Genomic DNA, 26,044 nt, shown 5'->3' on the forward strand with positions numbered 1-26,044 from the left:
CAGCTGTTTTTATCATCTATTAGGAGAAGAGGTCTCGTACCGAACCAGCTCAAGGTGCCTGAAAGTGCCCAACCTGTCGGGGAGAAGGTGAAGAGGTCTCTGGGCAGTTTTTTCAAAAGCAGTGCACCCTCCCCTTTGCCTGCAAAACTTGAAGACATCGCAGAGGCAGAGATCAGCAGCTATTTGATGACTCCTACCATTGATGGAGAGGATGATCCCCTGGCTTGGTGGAGGGTACACAAGATCAGTTTCCCACAACTGTGCACCATGGCACGCAAGTATCTCTGCATACCTGCCACAAGCGCTCCCTCAGAGCGTCTCTTTAGTACAGGAGGGAATATTGTCACTTGCACTCGCTCATCTTTGAAGCCAGCCAAAGTGAATATGCTGATCTTCTTAGCAAAAAACCTGTGAGCCATGAGAAGAACACTGCTGAATCATTGTGGCTGGCAGTGCCATGCTCAATGTGAAGTTTAGTCTGTGTTGTGTGGTATTGTAATGTTCTTTTGAAAAGTAAGTTTGATAATGCTATTGAAATTGGTTTATTTTTTTTGCCTAATGTAAAAGTGCATTTGTTTTTTTATTTATAACTTTGTTCTGATTGCAGTGAGATAGATGCCTATTATTTTATTTATTTTTTGTTAAGATGGTAAATTTTGCACTGGTTTTTTTTTTTTTTTTTTGTTGCCTAATATAAAAGTGCATTTGTTTTTTTATTTATAACTTTGTTCTGATTTTACAGAATATTTTCAAATACAGTCAAATTCTATGCTTCAGTTGTGTGAAATGTTACTACTTTGGGAGCAGTGAGATAGATGCCCATTATTTTATATTTTTTTTGTCAATATGGTGAATTTTGCACAGTTTTTACAAAGTACTTGTTCTTATGTTTCTTGGAGCATTTAAATAAAAATCCCATTTATTTAAAGTTGTAAATCTTATAATTTTATTCATACAAATGGAAAGAACATTTTACACTAAACAGATTTCATGTTGTGTTGGTCATATTTGATACAAACATTTGTGTCTTTTTTGGGGGGAAAAGAAGATAAAATAATAAAATTGTATTTTAAATCGCAATCGCAATATTTGGGAAAAAAATCGCAATTAGATTATTTTCCTAAATCGTTCAGCCCTACCCCCATGTTATCCGAAAAAGCGCCGGTCAGCTTCAGCCAATAGATTTCGAGCTTCCTCATTCTCGTGTTGTCAATCAAAGTGTGCGCGCAGCCAGAGAGCACGGCCGCTCGCCCAGGCAGAGGTGAGTTAGCTACGCAGCAGCCGCCGCGCTTACCTCGCATATATCCACTGTCTGCTGAACATCCACCGTAAACAGCTAAACGTGTAGGATGCTGTAGGACTCGGAGGCTCTCATTTTCACCCGACAGATAATAGCGTGCACAATTAAAGGGGCGTGGCTTGGTCGCTCATGAAAGCAGAGGGAGGGCAGAACCTGAGACTTTGGATTAAAAAAAACCCTCTCTCTTTCAAAACTCCGGACACGAGCTTTAAGTTACCGCAGTAGTTAAAACCTCAATTTCGATTCGGTGTTTGTTAATCGTGCAGCACCTAATGATGATTCTGAGAAAAATGCATTCTGGGAACAAGCCAAAGTTCTGCCTGATTAAAATAATGAAAGTATTTGTAGTTTGTTACTTGCTGCTCTTGCACTGCGGCCCTGACATGTAATAGGCTTTAGATTAGAGACTGCAGCCCTGAATACTTCACAGGGGCCTTTAAATGTCTTCTGAGCCATTAACTAAGACTGTAAAGCAAGGCTATCAAACATAAAGCCCGTGGACACAAAGCAGGCCGCTGGACGGTGCTTCCCTGAAGCAGGAACCATGTTTCCACAGAGGACTGCAGATGAAGCTGAACACAGGCTTCAGCCCTGCAGCAGGAAAACACACCTTGATGCTCAGGAAATAGCATGTTCTACCTGTGCATTCAGGAGTTTCCTGAATGAACGTGAGGGACTGGCAATCTGTGTCTGGGATTGACTCTGGTGCCATCGGAGTTTAATCTTTTAATTCTTTGCATCCAAAATGAGAACATTTGTGTTAATTTCTGAAGTTTTGATGGTGTTACGGAACCGGTCCCGGTCTCCGTCTGGCTCCGGATCAACAGTCACTGCTGCTAGAAAGTTGCTGAACAGGAACATATGTTGGTGTTCCTGTTCTCTTCATTAGATTCGCTCGTCTTTCTTACTCCTGTCGTCGTGATTCACACGCAGACCTCAGTACGACGAGCAGAAACAGCAGAAGAGTTAAAGTCCATTCATTCATGAATTCAGACGTCCTCGCTGTGTCACAGCAGCAGCTGGGATTTGTGGGAAAAAGCCTCCAGCTGTCATAATCTGACTTAGGGCTGGGCGATATAGCCAAAAAATTAAATCTCGATTTTTTTTTTTTTTGCTTGAAATCCGATTAACGATTTTAATCGATTTTTTTCTGGGTAAAGAAACACAATTACACATTTTTCAAAAAATAGGATATTTTATTGAATGACAAAACGTCAGCCTTTAACTTTGAAGGCAATATAGTTATTACTGAGGTCATTTTAACAAGAACACTTGCATGGGCACTGAATTGAAAAAAGGAAAACTGGAGAAAAAGAACAATTTATAAAAAAAAAATCCCACATAGATCAAATTTAAATGGGTTCAAATCCTACACAGATCAAAGTTAAGCGCTGACAAAACACGCGATTTAAGTTTCATTTTAATTTTTATATCAGCGCTCTTTACTTCATTTTGTGCCTTATATCAGCCTTTTCCTTTTTTCTTTCTGATAATTCAGCCGAGTGCATTATGGCAGAAGAGCAATGGACCGTGTTTTACCGTTAAAAGCGCCGTGGTGTGGGATTCTCATGGCGCCGGGAGAGATCCGATCGGCGGGGGAGAGCGTGCATTCGCTGTCCTCGGCTGGGGGCTCTCTAACTCTTCTCATTTGTAAGAGAATGTTGACAGTAGTTTTTGCTACAGCGCCAGTCCTCCTGGTGTGGCGAATGTATGTATTCCACTCATCCGGTCAAAGTGGCGGAGGGACAAATAAAATGAAACTCGATGTTGCGATTTAATATTTTTCACATCGACTGAAAATATAAAATTGAATTACTTGAATTAATTCGATATATCGCCTAGCCCTAATCTGCAGTCAAACTAATCAGAGAAATACGTCGCTTTAAAATCCCACTGCTGCCATGTCAGCAGAATAATGAAGCCACCGTCAACAGAACAGAGAGAACAAATCTGGTGTGTCTGTGGAGGACTGCTAATGGAGAAACTGCACAGCTGGCAAGCCCAGTAAAAACAAACAGTCATCATACAACTTCTTCTGTTAACCAAACAGGAATATTTCAGTCCGGTGTAGGGATGCAAACAATTAAAGGTGCTGTAGGCAGGATTCGGCATCTCCGCCATCTTGCTTAGGGTTACCTAAGCAAGATGGCGATTTGACTCATCTGAGATGGCGATTTGAAAGCCAGCACAGCCAATCCTGTCCTGTTTTCTCCGACATTACGCCCTTACGCAAGTTAAGCCCCTCCCACAAGAATGTGCAACGAACGCCCCTCGACCAATCACGGTTAGAGCCTCATGGGCTCTTCTGATTGGTCAAAGATACCTGGAGCTGTGGAGATTCCTTTTCAGCTCAGAACAGAGACAGATGGAAACGCTGCGCCTTCACGGTAGTGCAATTATGCTACACTCCTAAAGGATTATCAATGGATACTCTAACATTTAATTTACTTGACATTTAGTTTTTATGTTCCAACTAGCCTTAAATTAGCCTTGTTAATACATTGTTCTATTTGTGAATGTGTTGTTCCCAGCTTTTAAGAATAAATATTTTGTTAAGGAATATGATTTGCATTTTCTCTTTCAGAAGAAAGACAGCATTTTCAAAGAAATGAAACTATTGATTCAGATGGAAATTCCGCTTCGTAGAAAAATTGCCGCTTATCAATTAATCGATAGTCGATCGATAAGATGAAACAACTATCGATTGTCGAATTACTCGATAATTTGCATCCCTAGTCCGGTGACTTTCTTGGTTTACTTGCTCTGTCGGTCCAGAGGTGGGCCGCGGGCCACCAGTTGGTTCTCACTACCGTAGACTCCCACGGGAATTTGTGGAAATGACCAATTCTGTATTCTCGATAATTGTACGTGTAGCTTTGTAGTAGGGTTGGGCGGTAATAAGGTAATAAGGTATAACGACGTGTCTTTCAAAAGCAACGGTATCAGTTTCAATACGTCATTGAAAAAAATGGCAATGCACTTATATAGAAGATAAAGATTAAATATAAAATATAATTTATTCAATGCCTAAAAATGATTCTTCGTCCAGCAGCACTTGTATGTGGTTGAATTTTAAGTTTTACTTCCACAGTAGTTTAATTTCCGAGACTTTTGATTAAGTTTAAGAACATGACGTCATCACGCGACAGTGCGGGACCGAGAGTGAGAGACAAAGCGAGAGACAGAGCGAGAGAGCAGGAGAAAGATGGCGAGTCAGGCACCGAGTGACCTGGTCCCAAAGAAGAACAGGACTGCAGCGGACTGGCAGTATTTCGGGTTCTGAGCTAACAAGGGAGAGCTGGTATACTGACGAGGCAATTTGTAAATTGTGCAATACGAAGGTGATTGAATTTAATTGATGTGTGCGCGGTGCATTCTGCAGCTGTTCTGGATGGTCAGGTAATTTAATTGTTTGCTGTATTTACACCTGTTTAGAAGCTGCTCTTTTTTGTTGTTCAAAGTTGTTCAGGTTGTGATTTTAATTTAGTTGATGTGTGTGCGGCGCATTCTGCACAAAAACTGTTCTAGATGGTTATGCTAATTGTTGTATTTGCGCTTTTTAAGCTGTTGCTAATAAAAGTTGTTCATATTTTGCACATTATGTTGTTATTGTTTCATTATTAGTGTTTGGTATTCAGTTTCTGAACGGTGTAGGGACAAGCCAACAGTTTGGTGACGCTGTCTGAGCCTTGAGTTATATTTTTTTTTTTAATTAGTCACGGTAATACCGGATACTGGGGTAAAATGTGGCGACAGTATGACAGTATCAAAATTTGGATACCACCCAACCCTACTTTGTAATGTGGTTTTGACTAATAGCTGGAACTAACTTGAAATCTAAAACACAGGAGGCCCATTCAGAAGTGTTTTCACTGAAAATATCACTAGATCCAAAATGATCCCTTATAAGAATCTGACCAAAGTGACATGAAACAACATGGAACTTCTTAATTTTTCTCCCACAGTCTCAAAAAGTGTCTGCAGTATGTCACAATATGAACCAAATATTAAAATGCATAACCAAAAAGAAATAAACAGCTGGTAGATTCAAGGCAAACAAATACAACTAATGTCACAAAACTCTGAATGTATATTCTGTCTGGCCATAAAATGTGCAGCTGACCATTATGAGGTCAGGGTAACAGCTCCGGTTCAAATCATGAAAGCAGCTGAGAAAACTAAACAATCAAGCACGACGATGTTGCTGTTGCCTTTTCCAGCCATGCTACAAATCAAGCTTCTGTCCCAGGTGCAAAAGGTAAAAGACAAAAAGAGGCTTCATACTGAAACAGCTGCTTTGTAATGGAGACACAAATGATTGTCAATAATCATTTGAGTGCAGAAACAAACCTCCCAGCTGAGACGAAGTAAAGCGGCCCTGCTGAACAGAGACACCCTGTGGCCGCCGCTCATACTAACGCAGTGTGTTAGAGGAGGGTTACAGCTGAGGTGGCTGTCACAGAGACGACGGGCAAATGGATTACTGATCGATGGTTTAAAACAACATTTAAAGACATGATTACAACATCAGTAAATTGGGAGGAGGAGGAGGAGCAACAATCACTCAGGATGACTGACAGATTAGTGTGGGAACATGAAACAGGCAACAAAAACCCCAAAACCCCAGAGGCCAGCTCTCAAACGCCACTACATCTCCTACACCTACAGATGCAAAGCTGTTATCCAGTCAGTGCAGCACTCAGTGAGGGGAGGAGGTGACAGGCACTGTGACTACGGAGCCAATGGGAGCCCAGCACAAGCCGGCGAGGAGGGAACTTACTGCAGTATCCCGTAACAGTGGTTGGGGTTTTGGGGCTGTGGAGCTTTATAGCTGGTGGAACACTGAGGGGAGCTGGATATAGACAAACACACCCACACAAACGCACACCGGGGAGATAGGCAGTAAGGAGAATGTCAGGGGAAAAAAAAGGAAAGAGGACAAAGATGGAGGCGGAGGACAAGGAGGGAAGACAAACGGATGAAAGAGACAGACAAAAATAAAGAAAATAAGCGAAATAATTTCAGGACAGGAATTGCTGATAGCTGAAGGAGAACTGTGGTGATGATGGAGACAGAGCAGAACAGAGGCCCGAGACAAGAAGCAGAGACAAACATCTTTGCTATACCACACTCGGCACAACAAATCTCATCCCTGTGGCAATTTAGTTCCTAACAGGATTGTTTTCTGCACCCAGTACTGCTCTCAACAGGCCAAACAACACAATTACTGAACGACTTTAAGAGATCCACAACACAGTTTGTCTTCCAGGATGTTCACACTGTCAGATAACAACACTACAGACCTGGGAAGAACAACACTGAGCCTCACACAGACTAAACTAACCCCTATCCAAAAGAGATCCGACAGAAGGGTCACACGGCGGCGTCTTGCTTCACAACTAGAAATCAACATCAGCCTGAAGAGTACCAACAGAAAAATGGATGCACGGAAGGAATCCATCGATTTGTTTTTTCCAGTAACAAACTGCAGAGGGAAAACAAGCCTTGAGCTCGTAAAAACAGCTTCAAAGCTTGCCGTCTCCCTTCCAAGTGTCTTATAGGAACCAGATCAGAGGGTCTGACTGGCTCAGAGCAGCTCTGCAGGTGGAGCAGGTGGTGTTTGTTGAGCTGTGCCGTCAGTCGCTCACCTTCCTGCGTGATGCAGATGGAGCCGCTGCCCATTCCCACCCTCAGGCCGTCCACCCCGGCGTCGATCAGGTTCTTGGCCTGAGCTGCAGTCACCACTGTCGCAGACAGGGGGAGACAAGGAGGCCATTAGAGCCGATAGTGGCAGCGTTGAAGAAAGCTGGATCAATAAGGCACTGATGGTGAAGTCAAAGGCATTAAAGGGATTCATTCACTGGTTATTCTATTAATTCCAAGAGAATAAACTGCATCATTATTTTTCATATCATCTTCATGAAGAAAACTTCAGTATAAAGGTATAGAGATGAAAAACCTCACCGTTGCCTCCGATAACCTGCAGGGAAGGGTACTTCTCCTTAATGTATTTAATCATGTTGATCTGGTAGATCGAGTTGCCCTGAGAAGAGTCCTGGAAGGACAGAAACAGAACATAAATTCACTCCACAACACAGGAATCGTCCCTGATTAACGCACTCAGTGGGAGAGTTGTGTGTGAAGCCTGTGCTCACCAGCACGACCACATCCACCCCGCTCTGCACCAGCAGGTCCAGCCGGTATTTGTCGTCGTTGTGCGTGCCGATGGCGGCGCCGCACAGCAGCTGTTTGCGGGAATCTTTGGAGGCCAGAGGGAAGTCCCGGTTCTTCTTCAAGTCAGTGCGAGCGATGATGGACACCAGAGAGCCTTCGTCGTTCACTATTGGTAATTTACCTGCAGCGACAACCACAGAGAATTAAGCCACATTTATATATAACAAATTTTTTCAAATTTAATTTAACTGAAGAAATCCCTCTCACCTTTCTTACTCCTCTGGAGGATTTCATTTGCTTCTTTTAGCGTCACTCCAGCAGGAGCGACCACCAGATCCTCCCGCTTCGTCATCACCTGTCAAAGAAATCAAATCATTTCTTTTAATCTATTTTTACTTTGATTTTGCAATCGCATTTTTTTTTTTAAATAAAAACCTCAAATTTTACTTTAATTTTCATTATAATATGAACACGATCGTTAAAAAAATGTGTCCAACAACTTAAAACCACATGCTTTCAAGGCAGCAGAAACACCAAACATGTGAAGTTCTCCCACCTCACTCAGGGGCAGGTTGTGGTCCTCTTCCTTCAGGAAATCAATGTCTCGAGAGGAGATGATGCCCACCAGTTTGCCCCCCATCTTCCCGCTGTCTGTGATGGGAATGCCGCAGAAACCGTGACGCGCTTTGGCCTGGAAGACGTCTCGCACTCGCTCATTGGGGCTCATCACCACGGGGTCTGTGATGAAGCCCTGCTCGTAGCGCTGGAGGTGGGATGAAGGCAGGGGGAGGGGAGGAGGGAGGGGGGCACAGGTGGGAATATGGGGCAGAAGAGGAGCGATAAAGATATCACAACTACTCTTTACTGTAGGGGCAACAGAAGCAAGGAGGACACAGCTTTCTACTGGATCAGACTAAACACAACGAACTGCAGGAAAAGGGAATAAAAAAAACAAAACAAAAGAGATGTCATTATCTTCTGATCGAGACTTTTCTCACTCTTTTCCATTTCTTTTTAGAAAGCATCACGTTCATTTTGCCTTCTCACACACTCCTCCCTGGATCAGTCAGCGCTGACTGCTTACTGTGGGTTTAATAAACATATTCCCCGCGAAAGACACTGAATTTTAAAATGTTTTTTTCTTCTGTTAAAAACTGTTGGAATAAAAAAAAATGTTTGCATTTAAGACAGAATTCTATGATTAAAAAAAAAAATTAAACAACTTTTTTTCTTTTTTTTTTTGAAGTACTGGGTACAAGAACAAAAACCTGAAACTTCATCCACACATTCCGTCTCTACCTTGACTTTGCGGACTTCGTTGGCCTGGAATTCCGGTGTGCAGTTGTGGTGGATGAAGCCGATGCCTCCTGTTAACTGTGAAGACAGGGGACATCAGTGTGTGTATGTGTGTGTGTGTGTAGGACAGTCATGTAACTGGACAACAACAACATCCACCAATCCAAGAGAGCAGTGTGTGTGTGTGTGTGTGTGTGTGTGTGTGTGTGTGTGTGTGTGTGTGTGTGTGTGTGTGTCATACTCACTGCCATGGCGATGGCCATGTTGGCCTCAGTGACGGTGTCCATGGGAGAAGAGACGAACGGCGTCTTCATGGTGATTTGTTTGGACAGAGCTGACGTCAGGTCCTGGACAACGAAGATGTGTTGGAAATTTTTGATTTGGCCTTTACAAGAAATGTTAAAGCATTCAGTTGTTTCTGCCAACTTAAACATTTTGGCGAATGGTAAAATAAAAAAAATAAATAAATAAATAAAAAATTGCAGTCATCGTCCAAGAGGGACAGTAGCAACACGGCAGCATAAACATTATAGAACAGAAAAATACAATCTGGATGGAGATGTATTTATGATGGACTGCACAGTGCTGAAGTGGTTACAATTGCTGTTCCGCCGTGAGAATATTTCTAGTTTGAGTTGGCGTGGGGTTGCATGTTCTCCCTGTGGGTGCATGGGCTTTGTCTAGTGAGTCAACTTCCTCCCACATTACAAAAACATACATATAAAGCTAACAGGCAACTCATTTTTACATTTCGAATAACGATATTTAAGTACAGTAGAGTCTTCACTCTTCTTTGTTCAACGCACAGCTGTGCTGCGCTCTCTGCGAGTATAATTCCGATATCCGCATGGCTGATAATCCTCCCTCTCACCTCATGCGCTCCCAACCCTAACATCACAGAGCCCCAATCAGATTAGTTTAATACCACAACATCAGCTTTAATCCGATTTGATGCGTTAGTTAATATTGGTCCATTTCAACTCACCACTTGGTCGGATGTGAAGTCAATGTAGCCGGGGAGAATTAGGAAGTCACTGAAAGAGGAGAAAGAAAGTGGTTAAACAAACAGCAGGTTTTACACAGTGTGTACTCGTGCTGTCACAACCTCCATGCCTGAACTGTCGACACTGGAATTAATAAATATTTACCCAAGGAAACACAACACTGCAGTTCGTTTAGTTCAAGTTTGAAGAGGAGGCATGTTTGTCACAAGATTTACCGCCTGAATAGTTTTGAAATGGAAAACAAGATGTCATCTGAACAGACAGAAACATGACTGAGGTGAATTTAAGCGGAATTCTTTCTCTGTAATCTCCAGTGGGCTTCACATTTCAGTACGTGAGGTGTCTACAAGAGGCAACGGAGCCTCGTGAGATCAAAACCAGCAGAGTAAGACGACATGTTTGCACGTGTGCTTTAAGTTACACTTCAGAGCGTACGCCATTACTGCTGCTCACAGGCAGACGCCCATTTAGTTCAGTGAAATCACAGACTGGCAGACTCCACCTTGTTTGTAAGGATACTTACATAAGGTTACTTGTTCAGTAAAAATTGGACCAAGTAGGTCCTTAGGATGAAAACGTATTCACATCGCTTCAGAAATGAGCGAATTCTAAGATTCAAAGTAAAAAAAAAAAAAAAAGTCCTCAAAAAAAAGTTGGACCCAACTTAGTGTTGCCAGCTAAATTACAAACTGATCGCATAACATGTTATTGGGTCATGACAGCTCGAAACATGAGCCCAGTATAAAGAGAGTACGTTGTACTTTTGTGTCTGATAATTATCCTGCTATAACCGGATTCTTTCCACTTATTTATTGAAGATACTAATAATGTATTGTAATCAAGATTAAAATTGATGAAAACTCATTCCTAAAACGATGACTGATGTCATAAATGATCGGGGAATCATCTGGGTTTAGTGTTCAACTACAGACTGTCTCTTTCTAGGAATGTTCTTCAGGGCCATGAGTACTCCATGCAAAACAGCAAAAAACATGCACCAAGGAGTGAATCGATACACAAATTAGGGAAAACATAGTTTGATCAATACAATATCATGATAAATTTTTATAGACAACTGGTCTGACTGCCGAGTAGATCGAAGTAAGAGAAAAATGAATTGAACTTCGCCGTGCAGAAAACAACCCAGCAGATTCTCCTAAATTTAGCCTCCTCCCACACAGTCCAACATAACAACGTGGACCGTCAGGACCTAAATTTAGAAGGGGAACAGCATGTGGAGCCCCAAAGTCTTCACTGACATTAGATCAGCATTTTACTTTTCTCCGACATGTACCAACGACTCTCTCACACTGATTAGGAGACATAAAAACAGTTTCACAGGTGATGAAAACTTGATATTTCATAGACTGGTATGATTATTTGAGCTGGTTTCCAAAAGCAGTCCCTGTAAACATGAGACTGGTTTTACTTATGGTGTGTTGATAAAGACTATCAAAACAGGGATTTATTACGTTAGTGTTTTGATATTTTTAAGTATATTACAAGAGACTAATGAGGGGGGGCTATTAAAAGCAGTTTAGTATGTGAACGTCACGTGGCTGTAAGGCATTTCTGTGTTTCATTGATAATACTGTGCAAAATGCATTGTGGGGAAATGTGTGTTACTTCATCCTTTTTTGTGCAATAGGAGGCGCAATTACGAGTACTAACCGTTTCCGTTTTAATGAGTATAAAGTGACAGTGTGGTGTAGTTAATCGTTTGGGTAGCAGGGGGCTGACAGTGACCGTGTGAACGCTGCTCGTGCCATTACTTGTACGTGAGTCCGTCTCCTCCGTTGAAGAGCTGCTGTCCCGTCAGGCCGTCTTCAGGGACGTAGCCGGTCTGACCGCTGATCAGGTAGTCCGCCATGACTCCCAGTCCTCCGTGGATACCACCGGCTCGACCAAACAAAACGCACCGCGCACACACGAACACACACAGACACACACTGGCACCGGGGAAGAAACACTGAGAACTTTCCGTGCTCTCGCTCAAGAGTTGCTCCTCCGGTCAGGCTAATGTCGCACCGCCTCGCGCGCCCCCACGAGCCGCGTCCTGCTTACCCGGTGTCCGTTAACTGGCGCAAACCGAGCGGGTACGGTCTGTGTGCGTGGAGGGGGGGATACTGTGTGTTTTCTCAGGCCTCACGCACAGCACGGGCCCACTGCTGTTGTTGCGGGTCCCACTCTCACTGCAGCAGACACGTGCATCATTCACCTCTGACAGCGTTTCCGACAGCTGCGTCATTTCCGGCCGGCAGCCCCTCCCCCCCCTGCGCGCGCTTTACCCCTCTGTGGTGCGTCAGTCTGAGTGGATACTGATATTTACAAAGGTGGTAAAAATGTACTTTTTTCTGTTCTAAAGGTAAATCTGAAGGAACTCAATTGATTTGGGACATTAATTATTATTCAGAACATACAATTTTGATGGAGAAAGTGCAGCGACGTCTGAGGATGAGCCGCATTCACACAGTTTGAACCATACATCACACATTAATTCATGCATTCTTTTGTCCCATGTTTTTCATGTTGTTTTGTTTTTTATATATAAAGAAACTACAAAAAATATGTATTTTTTTTCTGTGGTGCTGGCCCTTGCAACTGTAAAGAATGGAAATTATGATATGATGGTGAGTTAATTAACCTGCACAATCATGCAAATTACCAAACTGGTGAACCTGACAGGGTGACAGACTGCATGCTGACACATACAACACGAAGTAGAAAGGTAGCTGCATCAATTGTCATACATTGTTCCTCAAAAAAGTAAAAGTCACAAACCAAGTAGTATAAAAGCAGTTTTTGAAGTCAGTAAAGATTAAGTCCAGAAGAGACATGATGTTCTTATTATTAACCCTTTCAAATAGAGGTTACTGTTTGGCTACTTTTACATTCTTTAAATCTCTTTTCTTGTACAGTATATGCTTGAATTTTGATACAACAGTTTAACATCAGCCATGACAGAGCCTCCAATTTGAGGTCATTGTATAATCTCATATACTTCTCTAAAAATACCTGCTTTACTGTCCAATCATGAGAATTGCCAAGTTTTTAAGAGGCAGCCAATGGGACTATGCACGGCAGGGTGTTCCCACTTCCCTGAGTTACGCCTAAGGGTGACTACTTCCTTATACACTTCTCTAAAAGAATACTTGCTCTACTGAAACAACCAATAGCTAAAGCCCCACTCTTGTTTCCATTTTAAAAAAATTATAAAAGGAGCCAAAAAAAAGTTGATTTGATTAAAGGTAAATAGCAAGTATGACTGATTGGTCTGCATGCAAATAATTCATATTTCAAAATATATAAAATTACACTTGAGATTTGAAAGGTAAACCTAAAACACAATATAAAGCAACTTATATTTTGTGCTTCATATCTCTCAGCCTGATTATTGCCTGCTGGCTCTTGACAGACGTGCCACTGAAACTCTGAGCTCAGCATGATCTCCATCTGATGCTAAAAATACACATCTCCAAAAGATGTACCGTAGAACACCTGAGGGTGGTGTATTTGATTTAATAAAGCAAAAAATGTCAGCATAAAAACAGAGAGGTGGCTCCAGTCTACCCTGCAGTCCCAGAGAGAAGTTGTGTGGCGGCTCCATGCCTGTCCTGCTGTGGAGTAAACACTTGAGGGTGCTGTGCTCCTCTTCACACACTTCACATAACCATGAAACTTTATCACACACACAAGGTCAAGCAGAGCACCGGAGCAGTTAATACTGCCTTGGCACACTTTCACACTTCACTATATAAGGCTGTGTCAGACTCACCACCGGCCTGCCATGCAGCAGAGTGCTGATCTGAGAATGTCACAGCGTGGCCGAGTTTCCCCAACATGTGTCGGCACTGCAGTGACAGCAATACCGAACACGTTTCACAGTTAAACAGCTCCAGCATCACAATCAGGAGACATGATTAAACGATCACCCGCTGGGGAAATGTGCATTAACATGAAGCCTCAGCTTTTGATTGATTGTGTGTCATAAGTGTCCATGATCAAAACATTGAACCCCGAGCTGCTCCCAATGTGTGTGAGCATGTTGGATGGCAGTGGTTGCCACTGGTGTGTGCATGACTGCAAACGAAGGATCAAACCTGCAACGCTGAAACTTGAAAATGTACTGGCCGATAGAGTTGGTCAGACTTTTGAAGTGGTCAATCGTGCCACATTATTGAAAACAATTTACATAACGAAAGGTTGTTTTTGTAGACTTCAGCCAAAAGTGAAGTTTATTTGGGCAAAAAAAAAAAAAAAAAAAAAAAAAAGACCACACCAGGCGATAAAATGCATGCTAGACTTTGTTTTCCTGTACTCAAATGTCTTTGGGCTTTATCTACTTATTACTTCTTTTGGATCTTCCCTTGTGGAATGTAGGAACTGCTTGCGTGTGCGTGTGCGTGTGTGTGCATGAAATCAACACACAAGAGACAGGGTCCGGTTTTAAAAACTCTCTCAGTAACTCTATTTCTGTATTAATGTACAACCGTTGAAAATTACAGCAATTTTTTTGGGTATTTTTTTTTCTTTTTCATTTTTTTTTTTTAAACGATCTATCTACCTATCAACAGCCATTTTCCAGAGGAAAAGTGAACAATGTGAGCAGGAAGAAAAGAGAAAACAAAGAGCAAAAATAAAGCTGAGGTGGGATGAAGGGAAAGACGGAGCAAGCACGAAGTAGGGACGGGGGAAACACGTACGGATGGAACTTATCTTCTGCAGCTGTGTGTGTGTGTGTGTGTGTGTGTGTGAGTGTGACGTCCATGTTAGCTGTAGTGTTGATGTCTGAGGTTACACTTGTTTCTTCAGTCGAACTTCATCTCATTTACCAAATTCATATGAAAGATACGTCAACTTCCGTTCTGAGTCTGATTCGGTAGTTTTACTTCAACCTTTTACTGGCAGTGGCGACTGGAAACTGTCCAGATATGGCCAAGATAGGACCTTATGTGGTGCACTGACAACGACAAAGAACACAATATGTAATCTTAATGCATCATATGTGGGAAAACAGCACATATGCTTGTCATTTCTAAATGACCTTGAGGTTTTTGTGACTGACACGTTTCTCACACCATCTTCATCTTCACCAGATTCCAGAGTAAAATAAAGTCTTCATAATCTGCTACTGAAATTTGTTCTTTGTTCATGTCACAGTGCAACACTCCTGCTGAATGTGGGTTGAGAAGCCAGATTGGACTGCAAGGGAGCTGACAAACAAGATGAGTCCAAGACCTGTGGGTTCCAGCATGGGCCTACAAATCAGTGTAGTTGATGTAAAACTGCCAAAAAACAGAACTCTTTTTTTTTTTTTTAAGAGTCATTAGCCCTGATAAGTGGAAACAAGTGTAATCAACGTGAATGTGTTGCTCTGAAGCCAATATGTGTAAATGAGCCGAGCGTAATGAGAAACAGGGGGCGATCCCAGTGTCTGAACCTGCAGCGTGACGAGAGAGGAAAGGAAAGAGGACGAAAAAAGAATCAAATGAACAGGTGTCCGGATGCAAAAAGGGGCTTTTATCTGACTGCACTGAGGGGCGATCATGGCAGGAAGCAAAGGCTGGTAGGTAGGTAGGTAGGTAGGAAGAAAGGAAGGAAGGAAGAAAGGAGGGAGGGAGATGCTGGTGCTTTGCAGTCGCGATGGAGCTTCAGGTGTCGTGGAAATCCTTCAGCAGCGTACGTCGCCTCTGCTCAGCAATGTGCATCTGGTTTTCCAAGTCCTGCAAAACCCGAGCGCACGTCATTATCAGTTCAAGTTCACTGCCGTTAATGAGTAACCGGCAGAGCATATTCCCCATTTGTTCACATTATACATTCTCTCAGCAGCCTGTCACGTGCAGATACAGTGTATTTTCATTCCCTGTCGATGCTCGGCTCACCCCTCTGTCGCTGGCACTGAGCTCCCCCTCGCCCCCCACCACGCCTCTCTCATAGCTGTCTGCTCGCTCCACCTTCCACGACAGATTCTCGATTTCTGCCTCCAGCTGGGCCTGCTGGTACTCAAACTGCAGAGGAAAGAGGATTGTGGAAGGTTACATCACTGAGCTGTTAGGAGGAATGCACGTGAACATGGTTCATCAAGGAGAGAGGTCGGTCTCTCACCAGCTTCTTGCGCGGGCCGGACTCCATGTAATAGGCGTAGGGGTAGGTGTACTGCAGTGTGTAGCGACACTGGAGGAGAAGATCAGCATCAAGATAAGACAGATACGCGAAGGCACCGTTGGATCTTTGTACCATTTGAACTTTATGGGTATATCGAATGGGAGATTTCATATCATGATCAGAAAGCTTTGAGTCAGCCGATGAGTTTATTGCTGCAGCTTCAAAGAGTTTATTGTAACGTCTGTTCTGCATGAGAGCGTCACATCTGAATGAATCTTTTCTCACTTTCTAATCTGATCTCTGGTTTGAGTGAAAGTTTACAACAGAATTTAGTCATTAGCGTGCAATATGAGGCTGATATTATGGTTGTTACAATGCAAAATAATAATTAAAGAAAAAAGAAAAAAGGAGAAAAGAGAATTCAGCCAGCAGTACCTTGGCCAGTAGCTTTGCAGCGTTATGGAGGTACTGCCAGTCGATCCAGGTGCCCAGATTGTTCATTACTCTCTCCTGGATCTTCTCCTGGATCCTCTGGTACGTCTGAGCCTCCAGCTGCAGAGACTTGTTGTGATTCTCCCACTGATACACAAACACACACACACACACCAAGAAGGTCAACAAATATCAAAAGACTGAGCACATAATCTTTTTCCATTTACTTTGGTGCCTTTAAAAACTAGTGGAGCTGAAGACAAACTTTCACATGCACTCACGATAAAACAAACTTAGTGAAGTAAACTTTTTGAACTGAAGTATTTAACAGTCTCCACTAAAGAGATTCTCTGAATCCTTTTCCAGGTACAAGGTTTCTTCAAGCATTCAAAGAAAATCTAAAAAAAAGTTTTTTCCACTGCTTGTTTTGAGGCTGTAAACATGAGCGAAACTCACCCTCTCGAAGTAGAAGAGGTATTTCTTGAGGGCCTCTCTGGCCTGAGCCTGCTGGCTCTGGTTGACTATGTCAGGGTTTTCTTTGTAGCGACTGCACTCATAGTATTCACTGCCGTGAGTCTTCCAGTCTCCGAGACACATCCAGCAGAAATCTATCAGGGGACAAAAATGCATTTCAGGACGTGCTCTACCAGAAAGCTCATAATGACTACCAAGTTGTGCATCAAAGTTGTGAGCATTTTTTACTTTATCCCAAAATGATGATTTATGTGTATTTCCTGTTTGATGTATAAAGCCACTAGGTGGAGCCTTACGGATGATCCAGAATTATAATAACTTACCGTGTTTACACTTGGAACATTGCTGCAACAGAGAAAGCAAAAGACAAAGAATGAGGAGTGAGAAACTAGAGTTTCAGAGTCATTCATAAACCATCAGTGCGGTTAAAATAACTCAACCGAGACTCATATGCAGCTTATAGAAACTGAAAATATGAGAAATGCTAACAGCAAGGAGACATGTCTTCTTGGGAGATATCACACCATCAGTCTGTTGGAGTCGAGGATCTCGGTTCTCTAAATCGGGATGTATTTTTAGCATTTCCTGTGTTCTGAGAAAGTGTGATTTCTCAGCTCTGACTCACCATGTGATTGCACCCTCCGTTCTTCTCAATGCAGATATTGCACTTAGGACACTAGAGGAGAGAAAAACAACTTGTAACGTTCCGTTTCCGTTCTCTGTTTCACAGTGATCAAGCCATCAATTATCGCTCTGCCATCAGGTCATATAGTTCACCGCAGCATGCGCTCGTATAAACGGGAGCCTCTCACATCTTTAGTGTGTGCACTGATGTAGTTTGCAGTCTCTGAGTCGTCTGCACATTTGGTCAGCCATTTCCGAATTGTTGCACAGTCTGTGGGAGCGTGGTACATCTGTCTGCACTTAAAACTGAGGAAGAGATAACAAATATTAATATGCTGACTCATCAAGGAGATGCAGTAAAGAGCCCAGATACAAACTGAATTTCCTAATGTTTGCACACGCGGCCGTGTTCGTGTTCCCTACCAGAAGACTTCACTGCAGCGGCTGCACTGAACCCTGCGCGCTCGAGGCTCCTGCACCTTGATGACGATGGGACAGTCTGCACCCGGACACAACTGTAACTGGAAGTGACTCTGGAAAACAGACACAACATGGTAAAGATGTATACACATGAAGAAAAGAAAAAAAAACAAAAAACCTTTCCAGATGTGTTTGTTTCAAAATGGACAGGTGGAAAGATTAGTGTGAGTTTGACAAGACGCTGGGTCTGAAGGACTGCAGCTGCTGCGGGATGTTCCTGATCTGCAGGGGTCAGTGTCAGAAGTGGTTCAAGGCAGGAACACATTCATGTGTAGCCAAGGCTCACTGACGCAGGAAGTCAAGTGTGGTCAAAGGTAACAGATGCACTGCTGCAGAATTTACATGGAAGGCATCAAAATGCAGCCGATGATGGTGCTCAGGCTGATCAGTGTATACATCCAGACTGGGATGCAGAATCAGTGACACACCTCGACATAGTCTCTGAAGAGGTAGCGTCTGTATTTGTCCTTAAGCTCCTCTCCGGGCAGCAGAGGCAGGACGAAGTCTTCTGGCATCTGCAGGGAACAGTCCTGAGCCATGCACGAGACACCTGAACACAAATCCATCAGAAAGGGTTACAAACTGACCTGGAGCGAAGCAACATGTTAAAACATGGGAGCAACGTTACCAAAAAACCTCATTGAAATTGACATGCAGTTAGGTTTTGTGTAAGCAGGTCAGTGTTTCGTGTCTCGGTGACCCACAAACTGCTCTGGGGGATCGTCTTTCATCATGAACGTGTTCTTGGTGCAGCTGATAAAAGACTTTCCCGTCAGACTCAGAAGGACTTGGCTAAGGACACCTGTGTTATCACAACGTCTGGTAAATGTAGCACAGGGACATACAGCTGCATGCGACCATCTTCACACACCTCAATATAGAAAGCACTTAAGATCCCACACACCGACAGCTATAGTCGTAGCCAGTCTGGTAAAGTGTGCAAATATCTCAAACTCTCCACGTAATCACCCACACGCCCATCTGCTGTCCTGCTGACATAAGCACACTCTCTTAGAGACACGCTCACTGATCATTATGGACAATGTAGCCTGGTAAACTTTACACCAGATGGGAGTCATCAAAACCTCGTATTACACCCCGTTCTGTCTTCAAAAGCTCAACACATTCTTGGATTTTACACACACACACACACACACACACACACACACTCACTGAAACACAAATGCAGACCTGAGAGCAAACAGAGAGAATCTGCAGCCTCCTGCCAGTTAAACGACATCATTCAGTGGCTTGAATCAAACACCACTCAGCAAACCACGTCCATCTGGTAGAAGACGGGATCCATTTTCAACGAGGATCAGAGACTGAGAGGAAGCCCTGATCAGAGCGACGGGAGAGCAAAACAAACGCCGAGTGACTGACCGCCGACACACGCACGCAGCACTCACCTACTCCCATGCCGTCTTTGACCAGTACGGTGCAGTGCTGCTCCCAGCATGCTTTGCAGAAGGAGTGCTGGCAGGGCAGAGCCAGCAGGGCGTCTCTCCGTACAATCTGTAGACAAACACCACACTGGAGGGACTGAGGGGCCTGAAAGACACAAGCACAGAAATCAGGGAGTCTCAGAAGAGTTTGTTTTTTTTTATGGTTGTACATACTCATTCATTGGTTAAAAAAAGAAAAAAAAAAAAAAAAAACAGCTACTGACTTTAATGATTGATGATTTAGTTCAGGTCTATTCTTAGAATGTAGACATCAACACATTAAGTAGCTTCAGATGACACACGTTAGAATTTAGGCGATACACAAATAAAGCTGAACGAAAATATTGAATCAGTACTTAATCAGATGGCTACTCCACTTACAAAACCTCCATCTACTTAGGTCAGTTTTACACGAGAGGTTTATCAGTGACAACACAGGCTGAAGACGCACAGTGTCGTCACTGAGATCGCAACAAGCACAATAAAGTAACGGCACACTCAACTAATACAAGACACTTCCAAAACTCACAGTGACTGATCTGCAGGCGCTGCTGGGCTGGACCAGGGCGTCCGACAAAAGCAGAGACGAGTTGGACTTACATCTGCGGCAGACACGAACAGCAACAAGATCGAATGAAGAAAACACAACAGCCAAACTAATGAGTCACTTTGTGTTAGCTCTTAGTGGATGCATCAAATCCATTTGTCACTGATGTCTTACGGTTGTCTCATTATGGCACAGGCATTGCAGTAAGTCAAAAAAGTGAGGCTGATGTCAAATTACATGCACACTATGCTCTACAGTGGCTGAAAGATGGACAATTATAGGAAAGTAAGCAGTCAGAGAGGCTTTCCAAAAGGATTTCTTCATTAGGCAAGTAAAGGCTAATAAAGTTAAAGACTTTTCCAGAGAACTCCCGGAATATCAATACTTCTGAAAAGAAAACACTGGTTTCATTATGTTGTAATGGATCTTACAAAATAACTATTTTATTGCACAAACACAGGAAAAAAAGTGGCTGAAGAGGAAATCGAGTTGCAAAAAAAAAAAAAAACCCACTGATGGTAGAAGGGCAGAATTTAAATTGCAGAAGGAGAAGGAAAACTAAAACTAGCTAGCAAGAGATGGTGAAAACTGGCTGCTGTGGAACACAGAATGAATAAAGGGGCGGGAGAGACGTACGTACCTGTCCAATATTTGTGAAACGTGCCAGTGAAAATGCACCAGGATCAATTTTGCTACTGCTGGTGAAACCTGTGAGAGGGAAAGGAAAGAAAGGGAGGATAGAGAGAGAGACAGAGGACTGAGATGTTGCTTCAGTAATATTCCAGGCTCGTTGAACGCTACTGTGAGACGCTTGAAATTAACCACTCCATAAAAACACAGGTTTCCACCATGGGTGATGAACCAAACTTCTTTCAAATTAAACGCGACAGTTGGGTCATTTGCAAGGTAATGTCAACGGCTCCAACTTTAAATGTAATTTTGTGCAATCACAAAACATTACGCAAGCTCAGCAAAAATAGCCCAAATTAACCAAGGATCTCATTAATGCAACGGTCAGTGAATCATCTGATCGGTCGGAACAAAAAAATAAATAGCCCAAACTCGTGGAGAGCAGGAGGTAACAGAAGTTCAGTATTTGAACTCTGCTCAACTTTTGGGACAGTTTCCTTAAACATATCTTTGAACAAGAATCTTTAAATTTCATGCCTGATGGAGCAACTTTTTCAAATGTCTGATTGCGACATGCAGCTCGTGTCCCGGACCAGTTCCTGCTACAGATCTCTGGCTTCACGGGTTTTGTGATTTCCCTCACCTTCAGCGCAGCAGCCACAGTGTTGACCTCGTCCGTCAGCACCCGCTGACTCTCTTTGTAGGTCAGACAGGTGAACAGGTACTCCTCCGGGTCGAAGGAGTCGGCGCCCTGCTGCTCCACGTCGCTGGCCACTCCCTCGTAGTAGGAGGCGATGTCCACCTGATCCTCCTCTTCTCCCCCGTCGTCCTCATCCTCTTCCTCTTCAGAGTTCACTCCGAAGTCTTCCTCGTTGCTGTCTGACGCCTGGCTGTTCATGTCCACGGACATCCAGTCGACTGAATCAATCACCCGGACAGGTAGACGGCTCGCCTACCTGTCGGATCCCAGCGGGCCAATTAGCTGTAATGGTTCTGCAGAAGCTCCACCCCACAGCCCCCCCCTCCACCTCTCCACCTGCGGGAGTCACTGTTTGGAGACACCCTGCCTTCCTGTCTGTCTGAGGCGCTGGGAGAGCGCTCTCAGCAGCAGCGGAAGAAACAGAAGAAGTCGCACTCCCCGTCACTCATTTGGAAAGCCGGTTCTAGAACAATCTGCGGAGAAGAAAACGCAAAAGACTGGAAAGGAAGAATAGCAGGGGAGGAGGAGTAATGGAAAATTTAGGAGATGAATGAGACAGAGACAAAAGAGGAAAAGAGGAGTGAGAAAGGGAGGGAGGCATCAGTGAAGATTGTTTTTTTTAATACCTTCAGTGATCATCAGATCTGACTGACATGAATAAACATTTTGCACATATTTTCCTTGATTTCTGTTACACAAACACAAATTACCCTTTCATGTGGGAGCTTGCTGTCTTTAAGCACAGTTCAGGTTCACCAAAGTGTGTCAGAGAAAGACTGCAGTCAAATGTTAATGCCATGATTAACTACTGCAGCTTTGGCTTTCAGCTACTTTTTGGTAAACAAAAAAAAGATTAAAAATGTTCCTCACTCATTGAACTGTGTTGTTTGGTACGTTCATTATTCCCAAAGCTTTTCAGTTTAACATCACATAAAGCAAAAAAAAAAAAAAAAAAAAAAAAAAAGGACAGCAAACATTCATACCAAGCTAAAAACAACCTTTGGCAGTAATGCAGCAAGTTGTTTTTTGCCAATATATTTTATTTGAACTGCAGCTGACGTTTCAGTGAAGCTGTTTCACAAGAACTACTTCACAATGACAGCAGCAGATAACACACGGTGAATGAATCAAGATAAGCTGAAGTAGAGTGTTTACAGCAATCTCATTGTGCGCTCGCTGTCAGACTGTCCGCACAACAAGTGCTGGAATTTGGACAATGTAAAGATGCATTTATTGTGGTCCGGTTAAACTGAAGATAAATCTGGCACAGGAGAAAGAATAATTTTTCCATCAGCTTTAAATTTTAAGTCAAAAAGCAAGAGGTGGAAGGTCAAATTGCAATTCATCTTATTTTAAGATTTTTTTCCACAATTTAAAGTGGTGGGGAAAAAAAAAATTACATATATATATATATATATATATATATATATATGTATGTATAAACTGCAAAGCCTTATGTTTAGTTACAACAAATCTTGCGAACTATGTTTATAAAAAGACAAACTGAATGCATCCGACTTGCAGAAAAAGAGATTTTCTTTTTATTGTCCATCCATTAATCAACTCCAAGTGAACAAATATAAGGAAGCTGAAGTCCAGCATTCAATCAAGAAATCAGAACTCAGCAGGAAACAAAACAAGTGTCCTGTCAGAATTAAAGAGGGGGTCAGTTTTGGGGTCGTCCTCTCACAATCAAAACATGACGCTAATCATCCAGCCACAAAGAGATTCTGAGTGGAAAATCTGATCTTTTAAAACACAAACACGAGCTTGTGAAACAGCACTGCACGTTGCCAGGGAGGTTGAGATCACTCACCACTGTCTGAAGACAAAAAAGGCCGAATGCAATCATTCAGGGCAACAGAAAGCTACAAAAAGATCTTAAATGTCTAACTCATCTTTGTGGGTATTTTTAATTTTAGCTTGAGCCTGTGAACAGTCATTCATCGTGCACAAAATATTCATAAACCTTTTACATTTTAACCAAATGATTCGAGAGAATCTCACATTTAAAGCACAAAGAATTTGGTTATGGTGTCATGACAAACATGTAAATGGAATATATTGCAATATTAAAAAAAACTCCAAAGCCAGAGGCTTTACTTAACTTGCACTTTAAAAAAAAAAAAAAGGCTACATTTGTTTTAATTTCATTATAGTAATTAGCTAAAAATGCAGTGAACCCCAGTCCAGCGGAAAAATGATTAAGTGATTAAAAACCCTTCGAATGAAGTTCAGTTGCTGGTGAATTCAAATTTAAATTTGTCCCGGCATGTGGATGAAAGGTTATAATCAAGTGATTAAAAGCTACTCGCAAAGTTAGAGATGGTAGTTCAAAAGTTTGAGAGAGACAAAACAAGCAGGATTATCCTGATGGTGTTTGAAAAGAGGTCAATGAGTCACAACTTCTAATAATACAAACCCCATCCCTCCCTATAAAAAGCCGATCACCTTATTTAATGTAAACTATGGCTCTGACCAGATGCAGGGCTGGATAAAAGTATCAAGAGCCATTAACATCTGACTTGTTTAAAACGGTAGTACAAACACATGGTGGGTCATCACATATGCTGATGTTTTTTTTTTTAATATATATACCGGTAATATAGAGAACAAAAGACTCGTGAAAACTCTATGTGGAATAAATGGAAAAACTGTAAATTCCACTGTTACACCAATAACAGCACTGCTTTAATGAAAAAGGACAAAAAAAAGCCTTCATTTAATTGATAATGTCTGTCAGTGTCCAGTCACTTAAAAACAAAGCAGCTTGTCTATGCCCAAGAAAACAATCCTGGAGTATCCCATGAACACTGGAGGATTCCAACACCAGGTGTGAATTGACGTACTTGGAGCCGTCCACTTGTGATACTATCACCCATGTCATACGCTAATGCCAAGAATGAGCAGGGCCCTTGCTCCAGAGTGTGTTTTATTTACAAAGCATAGCTTGATGATGACTAAATTCATTTTCCTCTGTAGTTCACACACAAGCAGACCATGATCGAAAGGCCATGGTCCAGAACTAGATTAGGTCAAAAGATCTACCTCAATGCAGGGGTTGCAATGCAGATTTAAACACAACTTAAAAACTCCTCTTGCTGACAAAAGATGATGCAAAACCAGAAAACACCATTTATAATTAACAAAACAGGACTGATCAGCATGTTTGACTTTTGTTCACACATCTAAGCCATTGTACATTTTGATCTGCAACACTAAAATACAGAAGGATATGAAGAAAGAAAAGAGTTAAACAAGCAAGGCAGATGATTTCCAGATATGCTCGATCAAATGTCTCTTTTTAAAAATAAAAATAACATTTATTCAAAATAGAAATGCTACATCGTTTTGTGCCAAGATAAAAGGGCAAAGTTTCCATCAGGACACATACTATGTTACAAATGAACAAGTGTGGTTAAAGCTAAAATATGCAGGGCAGGTTAAGTAATTGAGTGACTTTATATTTTGAGATGAAGATAAGAGCAGTGACTCCACAGAGGCCTCGTTCTGGCATGTGACTGGGATTCACTGTGGCCAAACAAACACTGGATCAAAGTCTCTGGGATCAGATGTGACTTCGCAAATATTCACCTGGATATGAAACAAGGTTAGTCGGGGAAAGCGTGCCAGCCGGCCCCGGTGCCAGCCCAGAGACATTCCGCCCGGTCCGAGTTAAAAATAGGCAGCAAACTGGGTGACACACATCCTGCTAGGCTAATGTATTCCAGCCACTCAGCACGGGTTTGATAACAGGTCCCGGGGAGAAGGGGAGTGGGGTGTTCGGGGCGAGATTAGGTGACCTACATAAAACATTGCCCAACTCAGTGATAGCTGGACATCGGTGTTCAGATTAGGGGTTAAATTCTCTGGAAATCCACAGAGCGGCTGGCTAACGCTGTTAGCCGGATTAGCTCCCTGGCTAGCGCGCTGGCTGCTCCGCTTAGCAGTGAAGTAACGGCATGTCAAACTCACATGGGATTAGTTGTTGGGTAGTCTCACAGCAGACTTTCAAATGTTTCCAGGAGTCGCTTAAAATTCGAGTCTTCTAATGCAAAATCCCCTCAACGGGAGCGAGCCGGGTAGCCTCCTCCCCCCCTTCCCCCTACAGCCTCCCGTTGTGACTGCGCCTCTCACTCACTCTAGTCCGGGGATTGAGATGTAAACAAGGCCGCTCCGGAGCTCCCGGGGATACACACACATTTAAAGCACCGCGGTTTAAAGTCCGGCTTGTTTACCTCTCGGAGCAGAGTCGAGTCGGTCCGCAGCGAAGAACAGAGGAGGGTTTGGTGTGAAGAAATCCAAAGAGCGTTTTACACTCTTTAGCCTGGCTGATAGGCGGAAGGTGGTCGGCTCCAGAGGTACTTATCAATGACATCACGTCCGAGTCCGAGAGCCTGAGCGGAGAGCCTGCCTCCTCCTCCTCCTCTTCCTCCTCCTCCTACTCTTCCTCCTCACAGAACGGGCTGCAAACTCCCAACTCTGCTCCGAAAACACTTCAACTGAAGGATCACAGATGCTTTCTCATGCAACTTTATGCACGTGTATTTGCTTCATTTATTGCAGAGGTTGCTGCCTCAGAGTTCAGAGATCTCACCCTGGTCAGTGTGAGTTTCAATGTTCCACATGATTTCATCACAAAATAGAGTTTTTAATCGAGATTTCTAATTTTCTGGACTTGGAAATAGTACAATAATTAGATAGTAATTTAATTTTCATAGTTTTAAGTAACTGATCCATCAAAAAAAAAAAGAAAAAAAAAAAGACTGGCATAATTTGCCTGAAGCTGTGAGTAAAAGCAGCTTGGTCATGGGCTAAATTAAGGTTTCTTGA

The 26,044-nt window shown here is 42.7% G+C and overlaps 2 protein-coding genes across 4 annotated transcripts in view; both read right to left on the bottom strand.

Moving 5' to 3' along the window:
- Positions 1 to 11,998, bottom strand: part of impdh2 (IMP (inosine 5'-monophosphate) dehydrogenase 2) — a 31,046-nt gene extending 19,048 nt beyond the window's left edge. The window contains exons 1-9 of the mRNA XM_030118493.1: positions 11,547 to 11,998; positions 9,756 to 9,804; positions 9,017 to 9,117; positions 8,774 to 8,849; positions 8,031 to 8,237; positions 7,742 to 7,829; positions 7,456 to 7,655; positions 7,265 to 7,355; positions 6,949 to 7,044 (exon numbers count right to left, since the gene is read on the bottom strand). Coding sequence (XP_029974353.1) covers positions 6,949 to 7,044; positions 7,265 to 7,355; positions 7,456 to 7,655; positions 7,742 to 7,829; positions 8,031 to 8,237; positions 8,774 to 8,849; positions 9,017 to 9,117; positions 9,756 to 9,804; positions 11,547 to 11,644 — 1,006 coding nt within the window. The 5' untranslated portion in view covers positions 11,645 to 11,998. The remainder of the gene's footprint in view (positions 1 to 6,948; positions 7,045 to 7,264; positions 7,356 to 7,455; positions 7,656 to 7,741; positions 7,830 to 8,030; positions 8,238 to 8,773; positions 8,850 to 9,016; positions 9,118 to 9,755; positions 9,805 to 11,546) is intronic.
- Positions 11,999 to 14,294: 2,296 nt separating this feature from the next.
- On the bottom strand, positions 14,295 to 25,604 carry arih2 (ariadne homolog 2 (Drosophila)). 3 transcript variants are annotated; one of them, XM_030118494.1, is made up of 15 exons: positions 25,450 to 25,604; positions 21,155 to 21,708; positions 20,522 to 20,589; positions 19,864 to 19,936; positions 19,299 to 19,440; positions 18,318 to 18,439; positions 17,833 to 17,942; positions 17,598 to 17,715; positions 17,411 to 17,461; positions 17,109 to 17,130; positions 16,768 to 16,919; positions 16,315 to 16,458; positions 15,880 to 15,948; positions 15,657 to 15,782; positions 14,295 to 15,497 (listed from the first exon to the last, which is right to left on the bottom strand). In XM_030118494.1, exons 2-15 carry the CDS (start codon positions 21,419 to 21,421, stop codon positions 15,426 to 15,428), a joined length of 1,536 nt encoding a protein of 511 aa, XP_029974354.1. In that variant the 5' UTR covers positions 21,422 to 21,708; positions 25,450 to 25,604; the 3' UTR covers positions 14,295 to 15,425. The 3 variants fall into 3 exon arrangements, with proteins under 3 accessions (XP_029974354.1, XP_029974356.1, XP_029974355.1); XM_030118496.1 differs by having other exon boundaries at positions 21,155 to 21,684; positions 25,450 to 25,590; XM_030118495.1 differs by having other exon boundaries at positions 25,353 to 25,590.
- Between the last annotated feature and the right edge of the window lie 440 nt (positions 25,605 to 26,044).

This window comes from Salarias fasciatus, chromosome 20 (assembly GCF_902148845.1).
Source record: "Salarias fasciatus chromosome 20, fSalaFa1.1, whole genome shotgun sequence".
Lineage (NCBI taxonomy): Eukaryota > Metazoa > Chordata > Actinopteri > Blenniiformes > Blenniidae > Salarias > Salarias fasciatus.